This window comes from Piliocolobus tephrosceles, chromosome 10 (genome assembly GCF_002776525.5).
Source record: "Piliocolobus tephrosceles isolate RC106 chromosome 10, ASM277652v3, whole genome shotgun sequence".
In the NCBI taxonomy this organism is placed as follows: Eukaryota; Metazoa; Chordata; class Mammalia; order Primates; family Cercopithecidae; genus Piliocolobus; species Piliocolobus tephrosceles.
In genome coordinates this window covers 87,028,282-87,045,827 of record NC_045443.1, presented here as the reverse complement: position 1 = coordinate 87,045,827, position 17,546 = coordinate 87,028,282, and the positions used below count along the sequence as shown (strand labels likewise).

Here is a 17,546-nt window from a genome sequence, read left to right as displayed (position 1 = left end):
GCTCCTTAAGAAACGTTGCTGACAGTGAGCAATATTAATTAATTAGTCATCGTTTCTACCTTTGCACTCTTCATTATTATACCTGTCTTGATAAGAATGTTTTTTTGCTTACTGTTTGAGTTTATTTTCTTTTCAGGCATTTAACAACTTTCGTTTCAAAAATAAATTGGTAAATGTATCAAAGTGATAAAATATAGTATAATCAATCATCTGTCCTTTTTTGATATTTTAAAGTAATTTGAAATATTTGGGGTAAATACAAGTTTTGGACACAGAACAGTCATTTTACCAAACTGTCATTAGTTCATTTTGAGTAGTCATTAATGATACTAATTTTTCAATTGATTGGAACGATACTGGTAGGATTGATTTATGTTTTTTGAATATAAAATTAGTAAGAACAAGTTAACTACTTTTTTAAGCCTTTATTAGATGTTTATCTAGCTCTAATGTTACCAATTACTGTTCTTTTCACAGAACTATAGTCTCTATGGATTCTCTGTTAGTGTTTCACAAAAGTGAACATGGTTTCTTTACTGTAAAACTTCATTCTTCTAATCTTTACTATGTAAATCACAAGTAATTTAGGAAGTACGCATCTGTTTTTCACATATTTTTTTCAAGGAACCAATTTTTTTTGCAGTATCTTGCATATTAGTCATCACAGAAAACACTTTGTAAAATAACTTCATATAGTTTTTAACCCATTCCACATTAAGTGCTCAGAACTAATTATAAGGTATTTTAGCTTAAATGCCCTATGAAACTACTGTGAAAACTGTTGGTTTTTTTAGAAATGATTTTTTCTGTTGTAAATGAGAGAAAGAAGTGAGACACAGTTTGCTGCTAAGGATGAAAATGCCAAGTCTGCCAGCATATAGAACAGCTAAAAAATGACTCATTCTAGTTTTGATATGTTAACTCTTTCAGAATTAATAATAAAAATATCAAGCAACTACATACCCACAAGCTCTTTATTTTAGCTGATAAAAGCCATTTTTTCCTTGGCACTGATGTAAGAATCTTTTGTTTTCCACTTCATAGGGAGGCTTAATCCTTTAATACACTCTTACACTACTATAAGTACCACTGTACAGATTGTCATTGCTCTTGTAATGTGAGGACATTTTGCAAAAACCGTTGGAGACATATAATATATTCAGTGTTATTTGTTTATGGATGCAGGTACCTGAACGGATTTACTAGGTTATGTTATGCAGCAGTAAAATGATTGAAACCCCAGAAAGCTCTAGCACTGTGTTTAGCCTATTTTAATAGGTGATATATGCTAAAAAAAAAAAATTTTAGTATTACAGTGATACTTTATACATTATATTTATAGAAAGCTGGGTGTTTTAGTTCTAATTTTAGAACAATTTATAATCATTTTAATGTAATGAGGTGATTGGTTTTATATGCAGCTTAACTAGTTTTTTTTTTTTTAATGTAGAAAATGATGAAAGATAATAACTTAGTAAGGCATCTGGATGCTTGTGAAACCATGGGAAATGCTACAGCTATTTGTTCAGATAAAACAGGAACTTTGACAATGAACAGAATGACAGTTGTTCAAGCTTACATAAATGAAAAACATTATAAAAAGGTTCCTGAGCCAGAAGCTATTCCACCAAATATTTTGTCCTATCTTGTAACAGGAATTTCTGTGAATTGTGCTTATACATCAAAAATATTGGTAAGGTTTTTGAAATAATTTATATATATGAAAATTAATTTTTAAATCTATAATGATGGGACTATATGTACGTCTTCAGACCCACCATTACTGTGTGTAAAGTTAACTGAACTGTGTTAAGTTTTTAAAAGGCATATATTTATTTATATAATGGTTTTTAAATTTGTGTTATGAGTGAGGTCTGCTGATCAACATAAACATTGTTAACTTACGTTTTTCTCCTCCTATATTTTGAATTTCCTGTGTTCAGAAACTCTCCACCCTTATAACCAGAACATGTATTTAATTTTAAATTCTTGTTAAACTCATTTTTGAGAAAGATCAAGCTGTCTTACTATAGTAGGTCAGCTCTCAACTTAGAGAAAATTTTGAAGCCTGATTTCAACTTAAAATAACATGTTTTATGTATGCTTGCCATGTGCTCTGTTTGGTTTCTCAGTAGTTCTACCTAAAAGGTGGTGCTTAGACCTTTGTAGAACTAATGCAGTAAAGTAATTCTAGACAAGTGCCACCATATAAAACAAAATTTTCAACTTTACAAGTTTTGGAAATCTTATTTATAACAGAAAGCATGCAATATTATTTTTGACTTAATCTCTTCTAGTGATTTATGGATGAAAATGGTTAACAAAAATAATATTGCAAGCTGTTCATTAGGGAAAACATACATGAACTGGATGATTGCATTGGAAAGTTATGGGATCCTGGTTCTAGATCTAACTTTGCCTTTTACTAGCTGAAAGTCTGAGCTACCTTCTTTAATTACTGAGTAAAGATGATCACATTGGCCGTTAATCCCATTGTGATGATTATGTAAGGTGGTATTTCTGAAGGTACTGTGAAGGAAATAAAGCTCCTCACTGCGTTTAAGAGAACAATATTTTAATGCATGTACTTTTAATCCATAAAAATTGGTAAAGTAGATTTAATTCTGAATGATTTAGTATTAAAGTTAAGTGAAAACAGGAAAAGGAAATTAAAATTAAGTTCCACTCTGTATTAGGAACCAACTGTAAACTTTATACATCTTATATCATTTAGTTTTGGGGTCATAAGTGCTCCTGTTTTACAGATGCTGAAGCCAAGGACCACAGCAGTTGGGCAATTGTCAAATTTCATGTAGCTAGTAAGTGGCAGGACTGAGATTAGAATCCATGTCATTCTCACCCCAGGCTCCTTTCTACCTTACTTTTCTGTGTCCTTCTTTAAAGTGTTGATATTAGACAATTGTTCTGTAATTTTATTTTAGAATGTCGCATTCTGTTTTACATTATAAATTAAATGTTCGTAGAGAAACGAGATGATACTAGCTACTAAACCTTTTTCTCTTATAGCCCCCAGAGAAAGAGGGTGGATTACCTCGTCATGTTGGTAATAAAACTGAATGTGCCTTGTTGGGACTTCTTTTGGATTTAAAACGGGATTATCAGGATGTTAGAAATGAAATACCAGAAGAAGCACTGTACAAAGTCTACACCTTCAATTCTGTTAGGAAATCCATGAGTACTGTTCTGAAAAATTCAGATGGAAGTTACCGAATATTCAGCAAAGGTGCATCTGAGATAATTCTGAAAAAGTAAGAGTAAAATGCTTAGATGAATAAATTGCTGACTATAGTTGCTTTATGGAATATCTGCTGTATTGTTATTGTTGTTGTCTTCTTTTTCTGAACATCAGGCATTTGATAGGACTTCAGAGCTTTTTAGCATATTTTATGGTATCCAGAGAGATATTTGCCGCAGCTATTCTGACATTTTCACACTCTAGCTTTTCTTATTTCTTAGTATTTTACTATAGGGAAAATAAACCCATTACATTCAGTCTGGTATGTTTAATGAAGTTAGTTTGATGTTTATTTTTAGAAGTTGATTTACTTGTTTTTTAATATGTAGAATCTTGAAAAACCTCCTGGGAAGAAAATTTAAGTTTATGTCTCTTTTTTGTTTGTTTGTTTAAGATGGAGGTTCCCTGTATCACCCAGGCTGGAGTGCAGTGGCGCCATTTCAGCTCACTTCATCCTCTGCCCCTGGGTTCAAGGGATTCTCTTGCCTCAGCCTCCCAAGTAACTGGGATTACAGGCACCTGCCACCACACCTGGCTAATTTTTGTATTTTTAGTAGAGTCAGGGTTTCACCATGTTGGCCAGGCTGGTCTTGAACTCCTGACCTCAAGTAATCTGCCTGTGTCGGCCTCCCAGAGTGCTGGGATTACCGATGTGAGTCACTGCACCTGGCCTTAAGTTTAGATCTTCAGCGCTCATTGTGGTTACTGGACTCTGAATGTGATACGAGAATTATGGAGTAATTTTTAGAATAGCAAAGCATAAAAGCTGGATCTTGAAAATTCCCCATTTATATCAAAATGAGATTTATCATATTTATGCAGCTGCAGTGTCATATTTAAATACTCCTGTCATTTTGAATACTAATTTTTCTTTCTTGCTGTCCTTTTACAGACCAGTAGCTTTAATTTTGCTGTAACATGTTCACATATAATTCTCCTGATGTTTATTTGATATTAAAGGTGGTAAAATTATTTTGGTTTCTTTAATTCCATTAAAGAAGTAGAGAACTGGTTTTAAAAAAAATACTGGTGTAGAGCAATTTGGGAAAATTGGAACTCATTTGAAATTATAATATTTAAAATATTAAAGTAAATATTTAAAATATACTTTTAATTTGCTTACATGTGGATTATAAGCCAGTATTGTCTTAATGAACACTTTACAATTAGTTTAAGAGACAAATATATAAATAACTGAAAGCAGCATATAATAAATTGGTACAAAGCTTTTGGGTGAGAGATCACACTGTAGGGATGGGGCATTTAAGATAGGTTTTGGTATGAAATGAGAACTTTGAGGTTAGAGAAACCACAGCAGGTCATATTTGGGAGGGGAACATCTGGTTGTATAGTTCAGCTGAATAGTGATGGGCTTTTGTGGCACACAGGCCATATAGAGCTTTCTTCTTGCCACAGTACACTCAGTTACCTGATTTCATTGTAAAAGGTTAGAAATTTGTTTCATCTCTGGCTTGTGGGTAGTAGATAGATGGTTTAGAAGGAATTTTTTTTTAATCAAAACTGATCATGCATGGACTCTTCCTCTGCAACTAACTAGCTTTGGGGATATGGGGCAGATTCTTCCCTTACTTCCATGTTCCTCGTCTGAGAGAGGGGGTGATGACCACCAACTCTGTGGCACTTAAATGAAATAATGCATACCAACTATCTAGCATGAAGCCTGATGGACAGTAAACATACAGCAAGTGTTCCCACAGTAATATTTGCATTGTGATGTGGAGACTTTTTAAATGTTGGGCTGAACAATTAAAATTAAATAAGCCAGATAATACAAATGAAGTATTTTTTTCCAAGTAGTAGAATCATCAAAGCTGTGATTAAAGATAATTCTTGCATTAGGGAACAAGGTGGGTTAGAGGGAAAAAAATATCAGCTACAGACAGATATCAGTTAAAAGTCTATTGCTATCACAGTAGCTGTAGCTTTGTAGCTTGAAGTAAGAACCAGAAGGAAGTAGTAGCAGGAGAAATAAAAAGGAGTGGACACATTGAGGAGGCTGTTCAGAGGGGAAATGTGTAGGACTTAGGAGCTAATAGTAGAGAGATGATCAGGAAAAATAAGTATTAAAGTGAAATTTTAGACTTACATCAAAATGATTAGGGTAATGGTGATGCACATTACATGGGCGGTGAAGAGGCAGCTTCCAGGCTTTCATCCATTAAGGTTTAGTACTGATAAAACATTTGGGTAGAATTTTTCAGCAGTGATGGAAAGCTTTGAAAAACAAAATGGAAGATGCGGATTTGGGAATTACCTCCCTAGAAGCAGGAGGAGATGGCATCATCAAGGGAGAGGAGTATAGAGAGGCGTTATGAAAAACAGACTTTAAATAGGTATATAGTGTGATTTTTATTCATTATATAATGAAAGAAAAGGTAGTCGTGTCACTGAAAATAATTATTTTAGCATTAACTCTCATTCTGATAGAATGCTTATTTTAACAATAAGTTATTTTTTTTCTTTCATGGTTAAAACAATATAGGTGATGAAACAACATCTCAGGTAAGGGGTTGACTACACTTGGCTTTTTACCTTAAAAGAAGAACACATTTGTGATTTTGGTGTTATTTAAAACTAATGTCTGATTCTGTACCAAAATGGTGAAGTATATATAGTTTATTCTCCTTTGCCACCCAGGGATTCTGTGAAAGCACTGCATTTCCAAAAGAGAAGGTTTAGAGAAGTTCTAGAGTAACTGCTAAATGGAGAACTATCAAATGAGAACCATACATATTAGTTCTGTTTTGTAAAGGGGAGGGTGAAAATTGAATTTAAGTCTATAAAAATGAATTATATGTAATTCTCTAAATTCCAGATATCAGATCCCATGATTTCTAGGCCTGCCAGTTCACTTAAATGGCATTAACCATTATTTTTTTTAAATTATTGATGTTTGGATTCAACATTTCCTTTTAGGTGTTTCAAAATCTTGAGTGCTAATGGTGAGGCAAAAGTGTTCAGACCAAGGGACCGTGATGATATTGTAAAAACTGTGATTGAACCGATGGCATCAGAAGGCTTGAGAACCATATGTCTTGCATTCAGAGATTTTCCAGCAGGAGAACCAGAACCAGAGTGGGATAATGAAAATGATATTGTCACCGGCCTTACATGCATTGCTGTTGTGGGGATTGAAGATCCTGTGAGACCTGAGGTGGTGAAACATTCTGTGTTCTGCATGTGCAGAATCTCGTAACTATAGAGGACCTAGGCCTTAATTGTAACCAGTTTTCTAGTAAAATTCTTGGTGTTTGTGATTTTTTTTTTTCCTGTGTGAACCCAAGATAAGTGAAATAATAGTACCTACGGTGCCATATGCTAGCTTTTTAAGTGAAATAATAGTACCTACGGTGCCATATGCTAGCTTTTGTGGTTTTTAAAGACAGCCTCTCTTTGGGATCCTGTGTGTTCATAGCACCATAACCTAGCACAGTGCCTTAAAGTGGGTAGAATTTTCAGTTATTATTTATCTTAAATAATAGGAGCCATTAAGTTATTTGTTTTCAGTCTCTAGACTAGCATTGTCTAGTAGAGCTTTCTGTGCAATAGAAATGTTCTGTATATTGTTCAGTATAGTAGCCACTCGCCATGTGTGACTACTGACGTCTAGTTTTCAGTGGGTAGTGCACCTGAAAGACAGAATTTTTCAATTTTATTTAATTCAAATTAAAATATCTTGCTAGTAGGTGTCATATTGGATGGCGTGCAGCTCTAGACTGATTTCGCTCTTTAAATTTTTTTTTTTTGCTATTTGGTTTTTCATGTGTTTTAAGTTTGTTGAACAACTACTGTGTGCCAGGCACTATCCTAAGGTACTCGAGACTTAAGAGTTTTGAGATATGATCCCTGGCCTCAAAGAAGTTACTGTCTTATGTGGAACGAACCAAACACATGATTATTGCAACCCAGTATATTAGTACCTTGCTGGGTATATACAGAGCATGTTATATGAGCAGGGAACACGAGTTCCCAACTTACCCTAATAGCATCTTTTTATTGAGTTCTCACTGTGTGCCATATACTTAAGCCACATGCTTTACATGTAATTTTTTTAAATGTCTAACTTTGTGAGGTATGCATACTATTACTCTTATTTGGCAGATTTTTAAAAATTGAGAATGTATAGAGTGTTAGACAGTACACCTAGTGTGTTAAAATGCCAGCTTTGTCTAAAACACATGTGCTTAAAAGACTACTGTGTTGTATTAACCACTGGAGGGGTCAGGTAAGACTTCCTAGAGGTGAATTACCTGATCTGATTCTTAGGGAGGAAGCATTATCTACACCAAGAAAGAGAGTGAGCAGTTAAGTATATCTTGAGCAAAGAAGCAACATAAATAACAGCACTAGCAGAAAACCACTGTTGTTCAGTGACTTTATCAGCTAATTGATTCAAAACCTAATATGTAGCACTCTTCTAGGAACTGGAAATACTGCAGTGACCAGAATAGTCTTGAGATTTATATTCTAGAGGAAGAAGACAGCTAAGTAGGTAGAATGATAGATACATGGACACCATGTCAAGTGAAAATGAATTCTGAGAGGAATAAGACTTGGTGCCTGTTCTCATAGGCCTTATATTCTGGGTGGCAGGATGGCATTTCGGGGGGATGATATTAAATAAGACAATTACTAGTGCAGAAGGGCTATATATATAAGATATGCACAGTGTAATGAAATAAAGTAATGGAGGGAGACTGCATTAGGAATTTCTGAGGATGTGGCATTTGAGATGCAATCTGATGGTTCACAGTGGGTCTGCCATGTAAATAGCTGCAAGAAGAGCATTCCAAGCAAAATGAGAAATGCAAGTGAAAGTGAGAAAAGTATTTAGCTATTTTAAAGGTGGAAAGGAGGCCAGTGTGGCTGTAAGTGTAAAGAAGAAAGGGGAGACGAGATGATCTCTGGCCTTAGTGGGCTGTGAGGGCTCTGAATTTTCTGAAATTCAGGCTGGGAGGTGATATGATTTATGTTGTTAAAATACTATTTTGATTACCGTGTAAGATAGGGATTAGAGATGAAGAAGAGTAGAAGCAGGGAAGTTAACGAGAGTATTGCAGTGATTCCAGGCAAGAGATGATCATGGCTTGGCCTACAGTTGTGGCATAGGAGATGGAAAGAAAGGAATGATTTCAAAGTGAGCGGAGATGGAACCAATAGGAAGTAATATATTGGGTTTGGATATTCCATTTTTGCCATTGTTGAGGTGTCTGAGACATCCAAATGTATGTCAAGCATTTGGACCTCAGAGTCTGAAAGGGGGCTAGTCTGAAGAAATCACTGATGAAACTAAAGATCTTTTAGAGAAAGTGTGCAGCTAGGGAAGAAGGCTTTTATGACTAAGAGGTTGCCACAATTAGAAGTCTTATAAGGGAGATGGAACCAGTCTCTAACTTGTATAACTTGGTGGCTGGTAGAGGGTTACCAATGTAATAAGAGAATCAGAAACAGCAGCCTGTTGAGAGATCAAGATAAATTTGGTTTGGGGTTTTGTAATTTCAAATGCTTATAAAATAGCCAGGTGGGTAATATTTGCCATTTGGTCACAGGAGAATCATTCAGAGGTTGTTTTTTTGTTTTGTCTTGTTCTTGTTTTTTTTAAGGAAGAGGTCTTCATATGTTGCCCAGGCTGTAGTACAGTGGCTTTTCACAGGCAGGAGATCGTGGTGCACTGCAGTCTCAAACTCCTGGCCTCAAGCAGCCTCCCACCTCAGCCTCCTGAATAGCTGTAATTACAGGCATGCACCACTGTGCCTGGCTTTTCAAAGTTGTATACATTGACTTATGGTTTAAACTTTAACATTAAATCAGGATGTCTGCAACTTTCATTCTTTGGAAGACAAATCAGTCTATTATCATGCTCTTGGCATTGCAGTTGATGGAGAGTTTTATCTTTTTAAAGCATGTAAATGGCACTTGTTTCTCTGTATCACAAAATGAGATGGGTATTTATATACTAAATTGAGACGATGTCATATGAAACAGCTTTCTCTGAGTTTCTCTATTTTGTACAGTGCAGTTCTGGTGGAGGGATTCTTGAATAATTAGATGTCTAGAACAAATCCAGTTTTTATTGCATATGTATAAGTACTTGGCCTTGCTTTAGTTTCTTAAATGTAAAAGTAGAGATAGTTTGTGAGTTTTAAGCTGGAAGCATCTGATGATTAGTAGGCAGTTAATAAATGTTAGTGTGCCTTTCTTATGTATTATTTGCCACATAGTTTTAACCTGAGACCAATTTCTCCCTTTTACTCATTGTTTCCCTGTCCAGATGATTCTGGGATACTACCTAATCAAGGACTGCTTAGATATAAAAATTTAAGATAGATTTTATCTCAAATGAGATAACAGGAGATACATACCTGTATAAAACAGACAAGTGTTTTTAGTGTCAAATATATATATATATTTTTTTTTTGAAAAAGTAATTTCAGCAGGCCCTGTCCTTTTGCTCATCACTCTGGCACTAGGACCTAAGCACAGTGCCTGGCATTCAGTAAATATTAGTTTGAGTAAATGCATGTGATGTCGCCCTCCAATGATTTGAATCACTAAGAGTTGACTGGGTAGAGGAAAATAACTTTTCTGATGTAAATCTTAAAACTTATAGATAAATATGTATTTAAATTGCAATTAATTACATTGCATACATGTTTTAAAACATGGTACCCTGGGCCAGGCATGGTGGCTCACACCTATAATCCCATTACTTTGGGAGACTGAGGCAGACGGATCGCCTGAGCTCAGGAGTTCAAGACCAGCCTGGGCAACATGGTGAAACCCCATCTCTACCAAAAATACAAAAAATTAGCTGTGCCTGGTGGCATGCACCTGTGGTCCCAGCTACTCAGGAGGCTGAGGTGGGAGGATCACTTGAGCCTGGGAGGCAGAGGTTGCAGTGAATCAGCATTGTACCACTGCACTTTATCCTGGGTGACGGAGTGAGACCCATCTTGGGGCGGAAAAAAAAGTACCTTGTCTGGAATGTGCACCCCTTAGAAAATGTCCCCTTGCTATTATTTGTCCCAAAGATACTTAATTCAGCAGTTCAGTAAATACTAAGCTCCAGTCACATGCCTGGTGCTTATTTGTTAAATGAACAAAAGGCATACTAGGTGTTGATGATGCAAAGATAAGGTAAAGTTCCTGCCTTCAAGAAGCTCATTGAAGATTCAGGTAAACAATAACTATAGTATGACTTGATGACCTGTAATAGAGGTATGTATAAGATGAAGGTGCAGTTTTGTCTAAGTAGACCAAGAAAGCTCCAGATAAGTTAGATTTACACTGGATTTAGGATAGACTTCACAAACAGGTAGACTACAGTCCAAAGTTAGCTTTCAGTCAGGTTATCTTTGTTGGGGGAGGCGGGGTTAGAAACATTAAGTATGAAGAGATTACGCACAAATCTGTGTTTCTTCCTTTTGCAATTACAGGTTCTGTTAACATTGGGCTCTCATTCCATCATGGCAGAAATAGGCTGGAGCTAAATAGCTCTTTCATTAGGCATTTGTCTTGGGGGTTTATCATTTTCAGCATATTTTCTTCATGTATATTACCTCCATGATCCTGTAGGCATTTTAATTTGCAACCCCTGCTCCAGTAGGATCCGTGTGGATTTTCTGGTTATAGAAAAGCAGGAAAAGATTTTCTAGGTAAAAGGAACTGTAGTAGTACAGGCACAAACAGTGATTCTGTTACACTGAGAACTTTGTGGTTTGTGATAACAGCTGAGGAATCATCATATCTTTTAAGAAAGTGTATTTCTGTTTAAAAAAATAAACTCTACCATCAAGTATATCATACGTTTTAAAGGGGGAACAAACTTTAATTGGCAGGGTACGAATTAAAAAGCCATTGAAGTAGATTGGGCAGCAAGCAGCAGAGACATGATGCAGGGCAAATTTGAGGTAGAACCCACGGGACTTACTGGCTTCTAAGGATGTAGGGTAAGAGAAATGAAAGAAGAGGTACAGGTGACTCTTAGGTTTCTGCTAGATAGGTAAAGGAAACATGGTTTTGCTTTTAGACACCTGAATCGATACCCACTTTTTAGGTGGAACTATGAATCCTTTTACAGTAAGGTAAGGGCAGGATGTGGATTCTAAAGTCATTAGAATACGATGGAATTAGATGGAAATTGAAGGTATGGGAGTAGGTAAGGTAACACTTAAAAGATATGGATTGTGAGCCATCCTTAGCCCTAAACAAAAGGATACCAACCTTTTACTGTGGTGTAATCTGGGTAGTAAAACCAGAAAGGTAGAAAACCAACCAGAAAATAATTGCCTAATGGTTGCCGGGGGGAAGCGTGCTTTAAAAAGCCTTCTGTAAATAAATCCTGCAAACAAATTAGTAGATGACAACTGAAAACGAAGCCTGAGCTAAGTCTGGCAGTGGAATTGGAAAGAGATTATTGAAAATAGTGCAAGAAAAGAAATATTGAGTATTGGAAATGAAATCAATCATGAAGTCATTGTATCATTGTCATCATTTGGGGGACTATAAAGTAATGCAGTTGTGTGCAGTGAAATATTTTTCCCTCTAAAAATACCAGTTTAACTTTGTAATTTTTTTAAATGTAAACCAGGTGCCAGATGCAATTAAAAAGTGTCAGAGGGCTGGAATTACTGTGCGGATGGTCACTGGTGATAATATTAATACTGCTCGGGCCATTGCTACCAAATGTGGTATTTTACATCCTGGGGAAGATTTTCTGTGCCTAGAAGGTAAAGATTTTAACAGAAGAATACGAAATGAAAAAGGAGAGGTAAAGATTTATTTATTTATTTATTTTTGGTCGACAGATGTTTAATGTATTAGGAATTTAATTCAACAAACACATACTGAATATGCACTATGTTAGGCACCATGCGTGAAATAAATGCAGTCTATACCTTAGGAAGCAAAATACTAGTGTTCTAAGGGATAAAAGAGAGAAGTAATAAATTGGTCCTAAAGGAAGTAAACATTTCTTGCTATGAATGCTATATGAAAGTAGTGGCGATGAATCTAGGCCTATTTCAGAAGTACAGTATGTATAAGGGAGTAATGGGAGATGGGTTGGAAAGGCTGATACGGAGCATATTTTAGGGGACCCCAAACTCTCTGAACTTCTTATGCTCAATTAAGGAAGTTCTATTTTCATAGGCAGTAGGGGATTTTTAAAATTTGGTCTTATAATGATAAATAAAAAACAGTGGCTTTTAGACTTGAGTATGCATCAGAGTCACCTAGCAAGATTATTAAAACACAGATTGCTGGGCCTGCCCCACAGTATTTGCTAAGGTAGATCTGGGTCCATGCCCAAGAATTCATGTTTCTAATAAGTTCCCAGGGGTTTCTGATGGTGTTCTTCTGTGGACCACACTTTGAGAGCTACTGATAAATATGCCAGATAGCTCATTAGGATTTAAGAAACTATGTTTGGGCATATTTTAACTTTGATAAAACATTTATAGATTGAGCAAGAGAGGATAGACAAGATTTGGCCAAAGCTTCGAGTACTTGCAAGATCATCTCCTACTGATAAGCATACACTGGTTAAAGGTAAGTCGATTTTTCAGTTATTTCACAATTTCTTAATATAGAAATGTGTTCTGCTTCCTAAAATAGTAATAGGTACTGAATATTAGATTGAGTAATGGATATCATGTTTTAATAAAATCTAAATACATTTCCTTTGATATCTTAGGTAAATTGTGTTCCTAAGTGATTATCTAAAGTGTTTAAGACAGGATATTGCTCTGAATATGCCCTTAGTTTCTGAAGTAGGTTCTCACCCAACATCTAAGCAATTTCCATTTCTATGTTTGTTTAATTATTTATTTTTAACCTTGAGTCTATAAAACCGAATAGTCAGGATGTTCTTCAGAATCATCTTATTAAAGAGTAATGTTTTTATAACACAAATATTTACTTGTATTTAAGGTATAATTGACAGCACTGTCTCAGACCAACGCCAGGTTGTAGCCGTAACTGGTGATGGTACAAATGATGGCCCAGCACTAAAGAAAGCAGATGTTGGATTTGCAATGGTAAGAATTTACTCATTCATATATCCAAACGTAATTTATGGACTGGTTTGTTTGTTTGTTGACTGAATTACTATGGATTTTAAACACTGTCCCTCAAGATTAGTTTGAGGGATAATTAATAAACCTAAATTGGTTTATAAGTCTAATTAGTTTATGCATTAGCTTTATTTGATGTCATGAAATCTGACTAGATTGTTTCTTTTGAACAATTTAATAATATTATATGTTGACTTTGTATTCTGTTAATTTTTTAATGTCTGTCATCTTACCTGAACCTTTAACAACCCTTTTACGCAGGACACAGGCTTAGAACAGTTGTATTTAAATTAAAAATATAATTGAGACTTTTCTATTCATCTACTCAATTACTCTTCAGTTATTTAAAAAGTAATTGAATACCATCATTTTATATATAATCTTTTTTGATTGAAAAAACCTACCTACTTGTTTTCCCCAAAGTCCTCAATTTAAATATTTTATTTTCTTTGAGTTTCATTTTATTTTTGGAAAATACTGGTTCATAATCACAATTCTCAAATCCAGAACTATCAGGAAACTGAAATTTTTAACCTAAATTTTGCAGCAGACTCATTTGATTGCAAAATTTGTTCTGAACTGATGTGAGGCTGTTATTTGTCCTACTTAGTGTGAATATTCATAGCCATTGTGGAGATTTTAATGTGGTTTTTATGGGGTGCTAAGCTCTTTTGGGAAAATTGAGATACAAGGTTATGTGTCTCATTATCTTTCCAAACTATGAGAAACTGAATTCTGAATCACAATCTGGCCCTAAGGTTTTCAGATGAGAGATTGTTTTTGTGTACAAATGTTTATTTGCATAATTTGTCCCCCTGATATTTTGCTGCTAAAATAGAAATTTAGAAGATCTACCATGGTGGCAGCCTTTCAACAGGAGTGAGAGAGATGGGGAAAGGAAATTATGGGTAAATTTTCCTCAATCAAAAGCAGTGAATCCAAAGATCCCCCACCCTACCCCATCCCAAATTTAAATAGTTGGCAGCTGCATTGGTAGGAGCTTCTGAAGACATGTGAAGCATAGCTGAAGAGGTCTATGGAATAATTAAGTGCTCTTACTTTTGCTCTAGGCAAACAGGCTCGTTCCCTTTAGGAACATAGGATCACTCACTGCTGCTCTTGAGCATTTAGCAGGATTTTTATTGCTATTTACATTCTGACAGCTGACCAGAAAGGCATTTATGTAAAATGAATTTTAAAATAAAAAAAACTTTCTTCCCAAAACTTGAATGTAAGACAGATACAATGGGCTTTAAGTAAATACAGGTAAATGTAATCAAACAAAAACACAATACACTGACTGGTTGGTTAGTATTTTTTAAGCTCTTTACGGTTTTAGGCCCAGTTTTACCCCCCCCCCCTTTTTTTTTAAATAACATGAAAAGTCTGAATTTAGTTCGAAAACAGACTGACTGTGATGGCTTATGCCTGTAATCCCAGCACTTTGGGAGGCTGAGGCGGGCAGATCACATGAGGTCAGGAGTTCAAGAACAGCCTGGCCAACATGGCAAAACCTCATCGCTACTAAAAAAACAACAACAACAACAAAACCAAATTCACTGGATGTGGTGGTCATGTCTATAATCCCAGCTACTTGAAAGGCTGAGGCATGAGAATCGCTTGAACCCAGGGGGCGCAGGCTGCAGTGAGCCAAGATGACACCACTGCACTCCAGCCTAGGTGACAGAGCAAGCTCTGTCTCAAATAAATAAATAAATAAATTTAGTTCAAAAACATAGAGAAACTATAAGTGCTTGGTAGCTTGGACTTGAAACTACTCTTGTTTAAGCTTGAATTTACTTTAGTTTTGCATTTGTTCAGTTAAAACTTAAAGACAAACGTCTTGTCTTAGAGTTTTTTTTAGTTACAAAAAAATCGCTGTTGATAATTTCTTTCTAAATGTATCTCTTATTTTTCAGGCAGATATAGCATTTTAGGGCATACGTTCTTGATTTGTTGACCTGTAAATAAAGTGTATATTCTGCTTGTCCATTTGGCCCTTTGTATCCATGGATTCTGCATCTGCAGAATCAACCAACTGTAGATAGAAAATATTCAGGACAAAAATATGGATAGTTGCATCTGTAGTGAACATGTACAGACTTTTTCTTATCATATTCCCTAAATAATACAGTATAACAATTACCTGCATAGCAAGTTTTGGTCAAAGGAGAGAATCCTTGTCACATGGTATTATTCTTGCCAAAAATTAGTTAACCATGTATTGCTATCAACAAGAACTAAATGTCATGGTGTAATCCGATAATCAAATACATCTATGGTAGTAAAACCTAAAGTAATTAAAATACTTTTATTTTAAACTTTATTTGGATTAATGCGGGACTCCAAATATTAAGAGACTGTGTTCAGTATTCCAGTCCAGAAACATTAGAAGTGAAGAGTTGCTGTCTCCTAAAAATTCACAGCACATGGAAATAATCACAGGATAGTGACAAGTTTTTCAGAAAGAAGTCTTTGACTCTGCCTGTAAAGACTGGAAAAGGTTTTCTGGAAGAGGTGCCAGTTTAGCTGAGGGAAGGAGAGGAACCAAGAGGCCCTCATTCATCAGCGAATTATGTACAAGTTGTTCACTCTAACTAGAAGAGGTTGTGGTACTGTAATGAGATACGAAGCTAGAAGAATTCATAAGGTGCCACATTAAAAAGGCCTTGAATGCCAAGATAAGGATTTTTTTTCTCTTATCCTGTAGATGAACATTTGACAAGCCTACTTCTGATAAAGTAAGTTTAGAGACACACTATGTGATATTATATAACTCCTAGAAGCTCATTTTTTAAAAGCACTTTAACCTTTTGTGATTGAAAGTTTTCCGGACTTGTTTCATCATAGAACTAGATTTTATCTGAATACCAATTAACACCATAGAGTTACTTTTAGAAATTTTAAGGATTTTGAGCAAGGGAATGGTGAGATTTGCATTTGTATAATATGGGTATGATAAGAATCAAGAAATCCCATTGAGTTTAAGTGTGTTAAATATGTGGGACATTGGCCAGGTGCGGTGGCTCACGCCTGTAATCCCAGCACTTTGGGAGGCCAAGGCGGGTGGATCTCTTGAGGTCAGGAGTTTGAGACCAGTCTGGCCAACATGGTAAAACCCTGTCTCTACTAAAAATACAAAATAGTAGGTGTAGTGGTGTGCGCCTGTAACCTCAGCTACTTGGGAGGCTGAGGCGGGAGAGTGGCATGAACCCGGAAGGCGGAGCTTGCAGTGAGCCGAGATGGTGCCACTGTACTCCAGCCTGGGCAACAGAGCGAGACTCTGTCTCAAAAAAAAAAAAAAGTGGGACATTAAAAGTAAAATATTCACAATGGGAGCTGGAGACTAAGATTCTAAAATAAGATTGTTTCTTCATTGAGTATTTTGAGAAAGGTTTCATCTGAACTTCTTGTTTATCAAAACAATGTGTGCATAGTATTTAAAAGGTTAGGTAGTTCTATAAGACTTAATACCAAGTCCGCTACCACATACCAAATTTTTGGCTCCTGAAGGAAAACGGTTTTAGCTGCTTCTATTCCTTAGTTATGTACCTTTATATCTCTAAATCACATGATTCTGGTGCTTTTTGATTGTTTTAATATAAGGCTTTAACTAATGACTTTCATTAATGAAGATGAGGACTTTGTGCATTTACAGGCACATAGACCGCATTCACCCCATATACCTTCATGCTTACTACCTATCCCATCATCTGCCAGCAGAGTTATATCATAATTTAGGTTCAATCAACATTCAGTCCTTACTGTGACTGTAAATGCTGTTTCAACCTGATCTATGTGGTATACTGTAATTACTTTTCCTTCCTTACACAGCTTTTTATGTTCCCTATAATTTGTTGTCTTTTTTACTTTCTTTTAATTTTTATTTGGTTTGTTTGAATTGTTTTGGCTTAGTTTTTCTATGTACTTAACTCTAATTCATCCCCAAATTATCTGTTCCATATATCGGAGACCGTTAGCATTCTTACCAGTTTTAGTTTCTAAGAGATAACGTCTCTCAGCATCTTTCAACGTACTTTAATCTGCACTCGCTGTTTGCTGGCCTTGCTGCATAGCTGTCTTCTTGGTCTCCATACCTGAGGATTTTTTTTTTTTTTTTTTTTGGGACGGGGGCTGGCTTTTTTGCCCCCCCGGGTGGAGTGCAGTGGCCAGATCTCAGCTCACTGCAAGCTCCG

The 17,546-nt window shown here is 35.7% G+C and overlaps 1 protein-coding gene across 2 annotated transcripts in view; it reads left to right on the top strand.

Moving 5' to 3' along the window:
* The window catches only part of ATP2B1 (ATPase plasma membrane Ca2+ transporting 1), a 119,112-nt gene that overhangs the window by 83,413 nt on the left and 18,153 nt on the right, over nt 1–17,546 (top strand). For both annotated transcript variants that reach the window (XM_023221990.3, XM_023222075.3), the window contains exons 10-15: nt 1,451–1,693; nt 3,028–3,269; nt 6,194–6,431; nt 11,868–12,047; nt 12,739–12,826; nt 13,208–13,314. In XM_023221990.3, the coding sequence (XP_023077758.1) occupies nt 1,451–1,693; nt 3,028–3,269; nt 6,194–6,431; nt 11,868–12,047; nt 12,739–12,826; nt 13,208–13,314 (1,098 nt within the window). The remainder of the gene's footprint in view (nt 1–1,450; nt 1,694–3,027; nt 3,270–6,193; nt 6,432–11,867; nt 12,048–12,738; nt 12,827–13,207; nt 13,315–17,546) is intronic.